General features: G+C 37.0%; 1 protein-coding gene and 1 long non-coding RNA gene across 2 annotated transcripts; both read right to left on the reverse strand.

Annotated features, from left to right (window-relative positions):
• Positions 1-11430: 11430 nt before the first annotated feature.
• LOC126602337 (uncharacterized) lies at positions 11431-11987 on the reverse strand. Its single transcript, XR_007616079.1, has 3 exons — positions 11943-11987; positions 11622-11848; positions 11431-11538 (listed from the first exon to the last, which is right to left on the reverse strand). It is a non-coding gene; the product is annotated as an uncharacterized LOC126602337 (long non-coding RNA).
• A 1358-nt stretch (positions 11988-13345) lies between these two features.
• On the reverse strand, positions 13346-14609 carry LOC126602758 (protein STRICTOSIDINE SYNTHASE-LIKE 5-like). Its single transcript, XM_050269635.1, has 4 exons — positions 14601-14609; positions 14011-14318; positions 13732-13864; positions 13346-13627 (listed from the first exon to the last, which is right to left on the reverse strand). The coding sequence occupies exons 1-4, from the start codon at positions 14607-14609 to the stop codon at positions 13346-13348; spliced, it is 732 nt and encodes a 243-aa protein (XP_050125592.1).
• Positions 14610-14888: the final 279 nt, after the last annotated feature.

Consider the following 14888-nt stretch of genomic DNA (forward strand, 5'->3'; position numbering starts at 1 on the left):
TACAAAAAATTCAAACACATTTTCAAATTTCAATCACACTTTCAAAAAATGTCTTGTGATTGAAAAGTCTCACCCACCAACACAAAACAAAGACTTTATGAAAAGCAACAAACATTTTGAATCAAAACACCAATCCTTTTTGTTCTTGTTTAGAACATAACAAGAACAATGAAGAACATCTGTGAAAACCCATAAGAGCTCCATGAACATTTTCACTCAATAAAACTCAAATTTTCATTACTTGATGTGAAAAATAAGTTAACACACAAAATTAAACCCTCTTTTTATCAATTGTAGTAAAGTATGTAAGTAGGGATCGTTCTAGGCCGGGGATTAGGAGGGATTGCTAAATCACTTGGAAACTTACTTGAAAACGTAAAAACAAAGTTTAAAATACTAACTAGACTCAAAGAATGCAAAACTATACTTTAAAACACTAAAACAAACCAAAAGACTCAAAACAGCCCCTAAACACTCAAAACTACCTTAAACACACAATCTGGGCAGTTTTGGGACTCTAACACAAACTTGGACGAATTTTGGTTTTCTAATGAACTAAAACACTTAAAAACATAATCTAAGACAAGTTCTAATTAATATGACTCAAAGAAATAAGATGGGGTTGATTTTGGACGAAAATAATTAAATTAAGACAAGAACAAAGTAAACAAATTCTTAAGTGAATCAAAACAGATTGTAAAATGAATTTGAATGAAACTTATGGATGGAAGGCTAGCTAGGAGGTTCTTCTCCACACATGTCACACTTGCATACAAAACGATTTCCCGTTGCTTTTCGATAAGCTATGAATACTCAACGCCCCAAATTAACCGTGAATTGCACTAATTAACCCTCAGTTTTTCCACAAGTTATTGGATTGGATGATTGCATACGACAACCCAAAACATTCCCTACAAGTTCCCTACATGAATTGCATAATAGAGATACAAGCAAGAACATTAAGTTCTATGAAAAACATAAGCATTGACGAGGCACTCGTTACTATGATTTGCATGAAACTTATGCCAAGAATTTACTTAACGTGATTGTGATTAGCAACCTTCACTACTTGTGAATATAAGTTCATAACGATTAGGTGAAACTCCCTTATATTCTAGCGTTAAATTCATGCATGAAAATTAAGCGTGCACTCTCAACCAACATACACAAATCATTTTTTATACGATCGGATAAGTAAATTGAATTCACAACTTATGAATCACAACTGGATGTAATCAAATCATATTGCAAGTATGAACATGGTTTCGAATCACCCCCTAACTAAGAGGGGTTTAGTTCCTCATACTCACAAAGCAAAGATACATAAAATTAGACATTAAAATCAAAGGAAAGAAAACACCTAAAATGCTCCAACTTGGGTAGCAAGTGCATCCAAGAATTCTCCTTTGCTTGCTTGCGGCAGATTGCTTTGTGGACGGATTTTTGGGTAGTTTTATGATGTAGAATGGATGGGGAATGGTATGGAAAGGTTTAGGGTAAGTGTGGAGGAGTGTTTGAGGGTTGGAGGGTGGTGGAGAACTAGGCAAAGAGGGTGGAAGAAGGTGGAGTGGCTGTTATGTTTTCTAGGCACTAGAATGGTGTTTTTGGGGTGTTTTGCTACCTAGAGGTTGTATGGACGAATTTTCTGTGATGAATGGTGAATATGAGAGTGTGAACCCTTTGCCAAGGGGTGTAAACATGTATATATAGGCCCCAAAAACCTTAGAGAATCAAGTTAGGCTAGGGAGAATGCACGGCAAAGAGTGTATGTGGTGTGCAATGGTCCAAGGGTGAAAATGAAGTGATGATGCAAAGTGTGAAGGGTAAAATGGAGTGGTCTTGTAGCTAGGGAGCATGAATGATTGTGTACATTGCATAGAGATGGAAAGGGAGGTGAAAATGTGTCAATAAATGGGTCAAAGGTGCAGCAACATGTGGTACACAAGGCATGGGATTCCAAATGTGAATGATGGAGCATCAATTGGTGCATGTTATGGTTGTGAAAGTTGTATAAAATTTTGTGGGTGAAGGGAACAAGAGGTATCAAGCAATTAAGTGTAATAATTAAATGAATTGAAGCATGAAATCAGAAATTATGTAGGGGACAAGAGTGATCAAGCATGGCATGGGAATCCAAAGGGAATTCTATGTTGTTTTGCATGGCAATGAAGGCAAGTTGGGGTGACAAATTTTTGGGCTGAGTTCTTCATCTTTTGGACCATAATTCTTCACATTCTTGGCCTCTTTAGTTCTCAAATTCGTCCATCCACTTTGGCCCAAATATGTGACATGCATTCCAAGCTCCATTTTGCTCCAAAATGCTCAAAAATGCATCTTCTTGCCTACTTTGTCCATAAAATCTAAAACACACGAAAATGACTTTAAACATTAAAATAACTAAGGAAACACGACATAAATGCACAAGAACAAGCCAACTAAGTCGCATAAATATGCTCCTATCATTACTCAAAAGGGGGTTCACATCCTAGGGTACTTAGGGGTTCCAAAAGTCACTTTAAAACACTTTTAACAAGACAAACATGAACCCAAAAATCCACCCTTTGGATTTGGCCGAATTTCCCCAAAAACATGGTACCAAATTTTAGCTTCAAAATTCATGCTCATATGAACTACATCTACAACATTTGAGATGGCAAATTTTCTAACAAAATTTACATTCAAAGAAGCAAGAATAAAGCTTGTAACAATTACAACATTCAAATCATAAACTATGAAAATACAAAACCCAAAAGGATTCACCAACTACTAGACCTAGGCTCTTGATACCACTTAAAGGAAATTTTGTGAAAAACATGTTCATTTGAGCTACATCTATGGCATGCAATTAACAATTAAAGGCGGAATCATGCTTGTATGCACTCAAAAACAAAACATTACCCATGAAATTCAAAGCCTAGTAGAAGGGTGAACCAAGACTCAACTCAAGAACAAAGTGAGTTGAGAAATCTTATACCTTTGTTGATTCCTCTTTGCATAAGCAAAGGCTAATCACCCAAGGAGAGGGCCTTTATTCCTTTCTTCTTAGCTCCATGGAGTTCTTGGATGAGGATGGTTGAAAGGATTCTCCAAGTTCCCAAAGTTGAGAACCTCTAATTTTTCCACACCAAGGAGAGACTCGAAGAAGAGATGAGTGACCTTGGAGGAGGGAAGATTGCTAGCTAATCTCCTCCAAGGGGGCCGGCCTCCTAGAGAGAAAGGGAGAGACATTGTGTTCTCATATTTTCTCCAAAAGAAACCCTAATGAAGAAAAGGCTATAAAGTCATATTTATACCTACCTTCATTGGAGTGGCAAACTTGTAATAAGTCCAAAACCCACTCCTTTATCAATATGGCCGGCCATAGGGTTTTATTGGGCTGTTTGAGCCTTTGTGAATTATTAGTCATTAAGTTGTCATACAACTTAAGTTAATGGGCTTGACGTTTGAAGCCCATTGGGCCTTAAGGCCCAAAACTAACCCGAGGTCTTTAACGAACTTTATTTGTTTGATTAATTAACATATTAATTAATCATTGCCATAAATAATTAAACCATTTAATTATCCTTACTCATCTCCGTTGTTTCTTCAATCTCTACCTTACACGGTGTACGATCCATTAGGTTCCTTTTAGCGAGGCAGTGGGCGATTAGAACTCTTTCAAATCGATTGTGAATTGAAACTTACTTTCAATTCTCCCTTTAGTGATTATACACGTTTAGGGCTTCCACAAACCATGAGTGACACCTAGCAGTATGTCATGGTTACCCATGCTAATCAGAAGAGGTGGAGAACCTATTTAGTTTAGGATTACAATGCAATACGGTATTTCTCTAATACAATACTCTTGACCACATTGTTTGGTTTGATAGTTTATTCATGTCTACTATCCAATGCGATTCATTTACTTATATGATTACCTTGAATGTGATTTGGAACGACTTCCTTAAATTTCATTCATACTTTGGCCAGAGATTCTTAATCATATCATAGAGTATTCTCCCTCAAACAGTTTGAAGGTTAGAGATCCCTTGTTGCTCATTCACTTGCCTCCATGGCTAAGTGGCTTAACCCCAACTATGTCGTGGACACCTTCAGATGGAGTGACTTTGACATAGTCAAAGATCAAGGACCTAATCACAAGACAACTATGATGCCTTAGGTCAAATGACTACTTTGCATTATCCCAACCATGAGTTCTCATGTGACATGAGTATGAGAACTCCTTGTTGATTGCATTTAGTGAACTCATTCTTTATTGAGCACCTACGTACTTGTCTTGGTGTCAGTCACACCAATGACTTGAGACCAGTCACTCTCCCTAAGAGAAGACATAGCACGTACTGATCTTAACGGACTGTTAATGCCCAATTGGCAATCCTATGATCAGGAACCTTTAAGATATGTATACGAAAGAGAATGGTCTCATGAATCTAACTTCTTTAGATCGCATTCTTCTAATTACATATTTCTTGGACTTATCGTTTAAGCGTATAACATTTATATGAGACGGCTTCAAACAATAATTTTTGCCCTTTAAATTAAACTATATTAGTTTAACATGTGAAATGTTCGTAAAGTATCATCAGGTTTTAGGGCACATTTCCAACATTCCATATATCACGATGCCTTTTGGGAACTCACTGGCTTCAAATTCCATCGGAACTTCGAAGTTAAGCGTGTTCCGGCTAGAACAATCCTAGGATGGGTGATCCATTAGGAATTTGCTCGTGATTTCCCAGAAACAAAACCGTGAGGGAATGGTAAGCCCAAAGCGAACAATATCGTGTTACGGCGGAGCCAATATGAGATGTGATAGAATGGTATCAGAGCCACTCTACCGTGTGGTGTGAGTGTGCCGACGAGGACGTCGAGCCCCTAAAGGGGGTGGATTGTAACATCCCATATCGACCAACGGAGAGGGGGTGATGTGTCTTATATGTACATGCCCACCTCCATATAGCACGAGGTCTTTTGGGAACTCACTGGCTTTCGGATTCCATCAAAACTCCGAAGTTAAGCAAGTTTGGGCTAGAGCAATCCTAGGATGGATGACCCACTAGGAAGTTACTCGTGAGTTCCCATAAACAAAATCGTGAGGGAATGGTAAGCCCAAAGTGGACAATATCGTGCTACGGCGGAGTCGGTCTGGGATGTGACAGGTACAGGGCATGGTTTTTAGGCTGCTGGTCGTGGTTTTCAAGTTAGTGCTAGTTGTGGCATGTTTCAACAGCCAGGGGCTTGTGCTCCTAATGATGGTGTGCTCGGTGCTGCATCTCCGCAAGGTAATGTTTTTAATCATAACGGTTGTGTTTAGTGCCAAATCTTTTGAAAACCTGGTCATTATACTATCAACTGCTACAATCGTATGAACGTGGCATACGAAAGTCATGTTCCCACTCCCAAGCTTCAGGCCTAAGCTGCTGCTGTTCCTGCACATGACCCTCCACCCATGGCTGCTCTACCGGTTCAAAATTAGCTCTTTGATTCTAGAGCTAATGCCCATATTACCAATGACTTGGCACAAGTGGCTGATCCCCGAGAGTACAATGGCAATCATCATGTGAATGGTGTAGTTGGAGGCACATGTTTGCTTATTTCTAAAGTTGGTCAATCCCATATCCTCACTCCCACATATACCTTTAATCTTTTAAACACTTTATATTGTCCCAATACTTCAACCAATGTTATCTTTATAAATCGTTTTACTATGGATAATAATTGCTCCCTAACCTTATATCCCCATTCTTATCATGTTCAGGACTTAACAACAGGGAAGATCCTTTTGCAAGGCCGGAGTAAAGACGACTTCTATCATTTTTTCAGTCTTTCATCCAAAAAAAATCATGGTGTCTTTGCATATTTTGGTGGTCGCGTGTCTAATGCAATGTGGCATTCTAGACTGGGGCATCCTTCTATTTATATTTTAAAGTTTTTAGATGCTAGGAATAAATTGCCAATCATGGCCATGTGACTTTTGCTCTATGTCATTCTTGTCCTCTAGGAAAAAGTCACAAACTTCCATTTTAGCTTTCTATTTCAATTTCAAAGTTTCCTTTAGAATTAATTCATTTGGATGTATGGACTTACTCGTCTTACTCGATTTTATTGATGATTATTCATGTTACTCTTGGATATATCTTTTAAAACTTAAATCCGAAGTGTTTCATGCCTTTGTTTCTTTTAAGAAACTTGTTGAAAATATGTTTAGTGGGCAAATAAAATCATTGCAAACCGATGGAGGTGGTGAATGTATGAGTCATAATTTTAAAAAATGTTGATGCAAAAATTAGTGAAGACTTTGGAACAACATAAAGTGTCAAGTTTGTGACCTTCGCTCAGTTGCTCCAGTCGTTAATAAGGATACATATGTAAAGAGATAGAGATAGGGAAGCAAACACAAGATGTACGTGGTTCACCCTAAGTTTGGCTACATCCACGGAGTAGAGGAGTTCTCATTAATAGTGAAGGGTTTACACAAATACATAAGTTCAAGCATAATCATCATTAGTGAGTTCTAATCAAGGAAGAAAATATCGGTAATATCGGAAATATCGGTAGTCCGAAAACACGGAAATATCGATGGAAATATCGGGATAATATCGATATCGATAAAAATTACATGGAAACCACGGAAATTGTAAGAAAAACTTGGAAATTTTTAATGAAACTTTGCAGGATGTTTATTTAGTCAATTATCTATTAGTTTATCACAAAAAATTGGAAGGAAATGCATTGCATGATGGATTTAACTGATTTAAGTTGATTATATAGCGAGCTGGCAAACATTGTGAGTGTAGAAAATATGTAGTAATTAATGAAAGAAGTTTAAACACACCATAATCATTTATATATAATTAATTAGTACAATATTGGGAGGTTTTATTTAGGATATTAAAAAAAAAAAAGGAAGTGAATAAAATGATGAAGAATGATGTGCTGAATTTGACACTTTAAATTTCTTACACATAAGCATGCGTCTAGGCGTTGAAGTTCCAAATTATAGTATATCAATTAACGATTGAAAATCAATACGTTGAATAAGACTAAACTTTAATTTGGATGCCGATTATGTTTTTTTCAAGTTTATATAAAGTAAAAGAATTGAATTTTGGAAGCCAGAAGTGTGTCAATTGTTTTATAATTCGTCCGAATACATATATAGGTTGCTACTCAATGTAATTTGAAAGTATATCTAGTGCAAAGACTTGTCTTTTTTTGTTGATAAGCAAAGGGTTTGTAGCTTTTTTTGCTAAGCAGTAGAACATATTATGTTTGTTTAATCTTTAGCATTTGATGGTTGTCCACAAATATAGGATAGAAGGCCCCAAATTAGATTTGGCTCTTACCTAGTTGGAGTCACAAGTTCACATGTACCAGCCCTTGAGGCAAAACGTTTTGGTTTTCCGGCCAAACGATGGCGAGTTGGCCAGCGTGCAAGGTATCAATCTCTTCGTCTCGTCGAGTAGTACAACTTTCCTTTTTGTTTCACTCAATTTCGTTGAGTATTGAAAAAGTTATACTCATTTGAATCTTACCCAGTTTCCGGCGACTTCAGTGGCTTTCGAGGCATTTTCCGGACAAACCACGATGAGTCAGACGTCGTGTGAGGTACCATTCTCTTCGTCTCTTCGAGGGCTACAACTTTCTTTTTTGTCTTGCTTGATTTTGTTGAGTTTTGACAAAGTGGGTGTGGATTTCCGGCCGAAATTCCAATTTTCTCTCCCATTGGGTCGAGTCCCACATCGCCCACGCGAGGGCAGTGAGCAAGCAAGAAGGCCTATAAATGCCACATTCCGAAGCTGAGAAAAGCATGTCTTGCTCGGCCTTTGGGCTATGATCAAGTGTAGTATGTGTTGAGACTTCTCAGCATTTTTAAATATTTTTGGGTATTATCTCGCGATATTATCGGGATATATTGACCAAATAATGCATTTAAATGTAGATAATATCGTTTTTTGATATTATCGCGATAATATTGACAAAAATGTCGATATATTGTCGATAATGAAGTGGATGAGTATCAAAATATCGTCCTAAAAAAAAACGATATTATCAGCGAAATATCGCCAATAATATCGATATTTAAAACCTTGGTTCTAATGACTGGTTTAAGTACAATAATGACATTAGGGATTCATTATAGGAGAATGATCTTCTTTTATAGTTGAGAAGAGTCTCCAGCTTTTGTCTGTGGTCGATGTGGGACCATAAACTTTATTCTGACATTGACATGTGTCGTGCTATGATTGGCCTCCTGGTTGGAGGGAAACTCTTGTGCTTCAGCAAGGGTGCCTCAGCATGACTCCTCAGTGGATCCTTGAAGGTACGAAGTTGATCGGTGCTTGGTAGTTTCGGGATTGGTCAAGTATGGCACAAACAAAAACTATTTAATATCTCATGGCATTCATCATCGTTTTACATGTCCTCATCACCTTGACAAAACGGACTTGCAAAACGTAAACATCGACATTTGGTTGAAACTAGACTTACTCTACTTGCTAATGCATCAATACCTGTCACGTTTTGGGTAGAAGCTTTTCACACTGCAAATTATTTGATTAATCGCTTGGCCACCAAAGTTTTGCATAATGAATCTCCCTTTGAAAAATTATTTTCCACTCCTCCACAATATGAATTTTTTAAAAGTTTTTGGTTGTACATGTTTCCCGTATCTTCAACCATATAATCAAAACAAACTTCAATTTCGGTCTAAAAAGTGTATTTTTCTTAGTTATTCCTTAAATCAACAGGGTTATCGTTGTTTTGATCCCTCTAAGGGCAAAATTTTCTTGTCTCACCATGTTATTTTTGATGTAAAATATTTTCCCTATAAGGATATGGCTATTACTTCGGCTCAGCATTCTCCATCCACTAACGTAATAAACATAGACACCATAATGCCACCTACTACCTCTATCCCATCACTTAATAATTCCCACGCCTAAACCCTATCACCTTACCACATCATCCTACCCAAACTCAACCTTTACCCACTCCTAATATCTTGCCCATCCCTACCTAGACTTGGCATTCGTGTCGTGTTTTCCGTGTTCGTGTTGTTTTCGTGTCATATTCGATATCTTAACGGGTCGTGTCGTGTAACACCCGTTAAAATAAACGGGTAAAATGACTCGATCTGAAATCGACCTGATAATATTAACAGGTAATATGACCCGACCCGTGAAGGAAAATATATTTTAAACCAATAAATAATCAAATGAAAAATATAATAATACTAAATAAGTATATACATACCATATTGTCACATCCAAAATATAAAAACATATTTTTCTTTTAAGTATATTTTCGCTTACCTAAAGTCTTTAATAGTTTTTTAATTAATGTAGAAGTGTAAAAAATATAGAAAAAATATATATAAATGCTCACAATGACAAGTTTTACAACTTTCATGAAGAGCTTAACTTCGAAATTCGTCACTATAATCATATAAATCATAGATCAAAATTTAACCGTTGATTGTTGTTTACATTTACGCTTCATTGTTCTCATCAAATTTTGTTTTTTCAGATTTTCTTTTTTGAAAACATGATCTATTAGAGGATGCAGGAAGATGAACAGTTTGGATCGTTGATATTATATTCAGAGTTTTACGGTTAGTGAAAATATTGCTTGATGTTTATAAAGTTTCTACAAACTATATGACATCGTGACACACCCTAACCCGAAGACTAGGACGTGCTGGCCGTCACGTGACTGTGACGTAACCATAAACGCAAGCGGAAACGATTAAATAAAATACGAGTCAACGAAAACCACTAATTGCAGCTATTTACAACCTAGCATTCTATGTGCATAAGAGTGTACTAAACACACATAAACAGAGCATAAGCGTCTAGGTGCAGTCAAGTAGGACCATAACTAATTTACAACACCCTCGGGTGAATCCTACATTTATTTAGTCCGTCAGAACGCCGAAGCAGTCCTCGTAGGCCACCAACGCCTCAACTATCAACTAGAACCTGGAGGGGCGAAAAACAGAAAACGTGAGTGGGCGAAAATAAAGCTTTTCCAAATCATTTCCTAAATCCACAATTATAACCCCTTTTTGGAAAACCTGTATACTTTCCCAGAAAAATAGTATATAGCATATATATATATCAACCATCTCGATCATCAATCTTATAACAAATTCAATAAAGAATGTACCATGCCAAATTCAACAGTTTAGTATGAATGCATTGACATAATATAAATCAGGTAAAAGAAAGTAATCAATCGGAGGCCCTCTAATGGCCCTGAACGATTGAACCTAGAGCTCAAAATCTATCACTCTCACTCTGCCGGAGTCACCTCTGTGACCTGTCCGGCCTTCTGCACATAAGTCGGAACCACCTAATGTAGTCTGTACGACTTAATGGTTAATATTACGCTCTAGTGCTTTTCTCATTAATCATTTGTACACATAATCTAAGGTCACCCACTAGTCGAAATCTCACTAACACTCTACGACTGGCCCGTCGCACCCACTCCGCGTGGACTGTGCGACCAGCATCTACTTGGATCCAAGGCGAGCGTGCGATGCGGTGAATACTATAAGCACTAAACCATGGTGCAGGATATGAGCTCAATATATATCATCATCAACATAACAGTAATTAAATACTCACCTGATACTCACCTGTGCGTCCACAGCACCATCTTACATATATGCATCATACGACAGTTCATAATATTCATAACATTCTATGCATGGCAATCAAATCATATTTCATTTCATTTCACTATACTTTTCATTTAAATTTGATTTCTGGGGAAATCGAGTATATAGGTATATATATAAAAACAAATGCCCACTCACTGGTATGTTGCCAGGTCGTAACCCCCTTGACGCCCCTGGATGTGCTCGTCCTCGTTATAAGTCCCACCTAGAAGTGAAATAACTAAAAACGTCATTTAACGCACAATTAACGCACCTAAACCAAACTAGGTAATTAATTCTTCATACGATGCTCAAATTGGGTATATGAATATACCACAGTGACCTACACAACCTCAGGATCATCCCCATATTTTTAAAATAATTTTTGGACCCTTCACGCGCCCCCACGCGCCTGACGTGGCACGGACCTACGCGCCCCCCACGCGCGGCCACGTGACATGCACACTGACGGCGTCAGTTAACGCCGTCAGGAATATTACGAGAATATTCCGTTAAAACCTAACCGTTCCGTTAACGGCGTCAGGAATATTCCGTTAGAACTAACGGAATATTCCTGCTTCTTCTCCGATTCACCCTCGCCGGACTCCAGTCACCGGAAAACTGGGAAAAATTTCTATTTAACTATTCTCACTCGTTTTTCGTCCATTTTTCTCGAATTTTATACCAAATTGAAGCATTTAACAAGTACAATCACATTGGAAGGGTTTTAAACACTAAAAATCACGGGATCATACCTTTCCAAAAATTCCAAATTCGGCCAAACGTCGAACTCAACGATTCCGACGTCCAAAACTTCCAAACGTTACACTCCGAGCATCCTTGGAACTTCCTAAGACTCGCTGTGATCTTGTTTTAACCTAAAACACAATCAATTCAAAGTTCATGAACAGTAGCAATCTCGGAGCTTAAGTTTTCTACGTGAAATCGTGGGAATTCTTACCTGAAAACAATATCAATGTGTTCGTATGGTCCTCACGAACACGATGCTACCTTCCTCAACCTTAATTTGTGAAGTTTTCAAGGTCTTGGGTGTTTGTCCGAGTATTGAGAGAGAATGAGAGAGAGAGTGACTGAGGAAGAGCTGAGGAAGAGAGAGAGAGTGACTGAGGAAGATGAGAGAGACAACAAAACGGGAAATGGGGAGGGATTTAGGGTGTAGGACCCCACCTAAAGTCCAAACACAAATTATTAGTCCAAGTTTAAGTCTAATTAACAATAGTTTAGGATCTTTAGATAAAATAAATGTCGTACATTTACGCACCTTAATCCCGTTTAAGGGCATTTTTGTAAGTTCACGTCCTCGGAATTAGAAATTCCGGGACGGACTGTGACACATCGACTCATATTTTAGTTAACCGTAAATATCGAAACGTGATATCAAAGATCTGGACCGTTCATTTTCTTACATCTGCCAGATGATCATGTTTTCAAAAAAGAAAATTTTAAAAATGAAATTCAGTAAAAAGAATAAAGCATAAATGACAATCTACGGTTAAATATAAATTTAAGGTTTATGGATTGGATTATAGTTTTGGATTTTGAAGTTTACCCCTTCATGAAAGTTGTAAAGCTTGTCACTATGAGTGATTGTATATATATTTGTTTTTTTTTTTTTACACATTTTACACTTCTACAATAATTATTATTAATTTTGCTCTCAAATAAAAAACATTATTATGAGGGTTTGGAGGATTTAAAAATCTAAACATTAATGTAAGTGTAACCATTATCTATTTGTGGAGAAATAATGATGAATCACGAGTGTTTATATATTCTTTCACATTTTTCATACTTGTATGTATGTTTTCTTAGTTCTTGCCTATGCAAATACTATACTAGTTTATTTTAGTTTTGGATAACAACATGTTAAGTAAAATTTATCATAGTAATGATAATAAGGAACTCTCATAATAAAAATAAATAATGACTATTTAAAAAAAAAACTTATATGGATAATAATACAAAACTATATATTTAATATAGAATATATTGTCTATATTAATATGGCTATTGTATTTTATAATAAATCTTTTAGTACTTAAACTTTAAAATTATCAAAATAATTTTTTTCTTAACGGGTCGAAACGGGTTTCTCACGTGTTACCTGCGTGTATACCCGTTAAGAACCCGTTAATAACGGGTTCTTAACGGGTCACCCGATAAGGACCTGATTAGTTATCGTGTTGACCTGAAACCCATTATTTTCGTGTCATTTTCGTGTCGTATCACCGTGTTGTGTTAGAAACTGCCGGGTCTATCCCTAACCCACCTGATCACCCTACATGCACTCCAACTCCACCTCCACTAAAGATGCTGCTGCTATGAGTTGTGATTCCTTTTCAACTCTTCATCTGATATACTCTTGTATTATCTCCTATATTTGAGGATTTATATAGAATAATTATTTGTAATAAGTTCTTGTAACTCTTTGATGTAATTCATCTCTATAAATACAAACATACAAACTCTCTCAAAATTAACTGAGTTGAGCATCAATAACGCTTTTAGCCTTTATGATCTTATGTGTGATTATTTCTCCTTTAGAAAATACGATAGTAATGAACTGATTGACTATAATGTATATAACACAAGCAAATGTCACAAAATGAGATATTTAAGTGCTAAGATTTTGCTACAATCAAATGCCCACCCGGCTGAAATTCCTCATGTGATGGCTGTAACTGGTGGGTTTTCTTGAATGTTAAGGCGGGGCATGTAAGGGTGAAGTATCGAACCGCAGTAAATGTAAGTACCAATCTTGATGCCACTTGAAACCATCGACAATCTTGGATCATAGTAGTGATCAATCAAATTTCCTTCTAAATCAACGGCCAGAACTCCACCATTCTTTTCCACACTGGCTCTTAATTTGTATTTCTCCATAATTGCCATCACTTTTCTTATGGAAGGATACCTAACAGCCAAATCCCATGCCAATGAGGGCGCCTGCATTCAAAATTGATCAATTTTGAGCCCTTTCCTAGGTAATGTTGGAAGCTTAAAGGGCATAAATGTGAAGTGGTTTATAACAATCTTAATCTACTAATTACCAAGGACAATGCGATCCAGTAACGGCCTTCTCCATCATATCTTATATTATCAGGATACCCTGGAAGATGATCAATAAAAGTATCCACGCTTCCCTTTTTCTGACCTTGTATGTAATACTTTATACACCTCCTCCTGTAGTACGTATAAATAGAAAGACAGTCTAACATGTTATGTTCTTAGTATCAGGTTATTAGTTTACATTATGCATTCGAACAACAATTTATGAATTGGACAAGCTCAAATTGATGACATGAAAAAGTTGTACACTAATAACATACATTGGAGTTTCGCAGTAGTTTACGTGACTCTGATCCGGTGAAACCACCACTCCATTAGCGAAGTACAGATCACGCACCAGCACTGTGGTCTGTTTGGTTGCTGAATCGTAGCTCACGAGTCTTTCGTGAGGCCGACCCTCCAAAAAGTCCCAAACATGGTCTTTTAAGCTGTATTTGTATGAAGCATCTGTGAAATAAATCATTCCATCCATTGCAACATCTACAGCGTCCGTCAGTGAAAATTTTACACCCTCAACCTTACCTGTCAGCACCTTTACCTCACCCTCACTTGTCACATTCAGCAAGCCCTGCCATACATTAAATTTTGTTATTTTGTAAATAATATAGGGGTGTTCACACTCCTCATTTTACTGCTCTCACACTCTTCTAACTTTCGGCCGTCAGATCGGATGAATTGAAGAATATCAAATGACAGAAATTGACAAGAGATGTAAAATAAGTAAAAAAGAGTATATGGATAGCACACCCTATACTATACTATAGATAATGTACCTTGTCAAATGCCTTTTTATCCACTACATACTACGCCTTCATTGGATACAATATCATACAATATCTTAAAAATGAACCTGTAACATTTGTTGATGCACAAAATCAGTGAGGACTTTGGTACAACAGAAAGTGTCAAGTTTGTGACCTTCGCTAGATTGCTCCGATCACTAGTGTGGATAAGTATGTAAATGAATAGAGATAGGGAAGCAAACACAAGATGTACGTGCTTCACCCAGATTGGCTACATCCACGGAGTAGAAGAGTTCTCATTAATTGTGAAGGGTTTACACAAGTACATAGGTTCAAGCTCTCATTTAGTGAGTACTAGTGAATGATTTAGTACAAATGACATTAGGAATATTGTG

The sequence above is a fragment of the Malus sylvestris genome, chromosome 15, assembly GCF_916048215.2.
Source record: "Malus sylvestris chromosome 15, drMalSylv7.2, whole genome shotgun sequence".
Taxonomy (NCBI): Eukaryota; Viridiplantae; Streptophyta; class Magnoliopsida; order Rosales; family Rosaceae; genus Malus; species Malus sylvestris.

Coding starts and splice junctions, on each gene's coding strand:
- LOC126602758 (XM_050269635.1), bottom strand. Junction 13,865..14,010: donor AACTACTGCGAAACTCCAAT/GTATGTTATTAG, acceptor TACGTACTACAG/GAGGAGGTGTATAAAGTATT. Junction 13,628..13,731: donor ACTGGATCGCATTGTCCTTG/GTAATTAGTAGA, acceptor TTTTGAATGCAG/GCGCCCTCATTGGCATGGGA.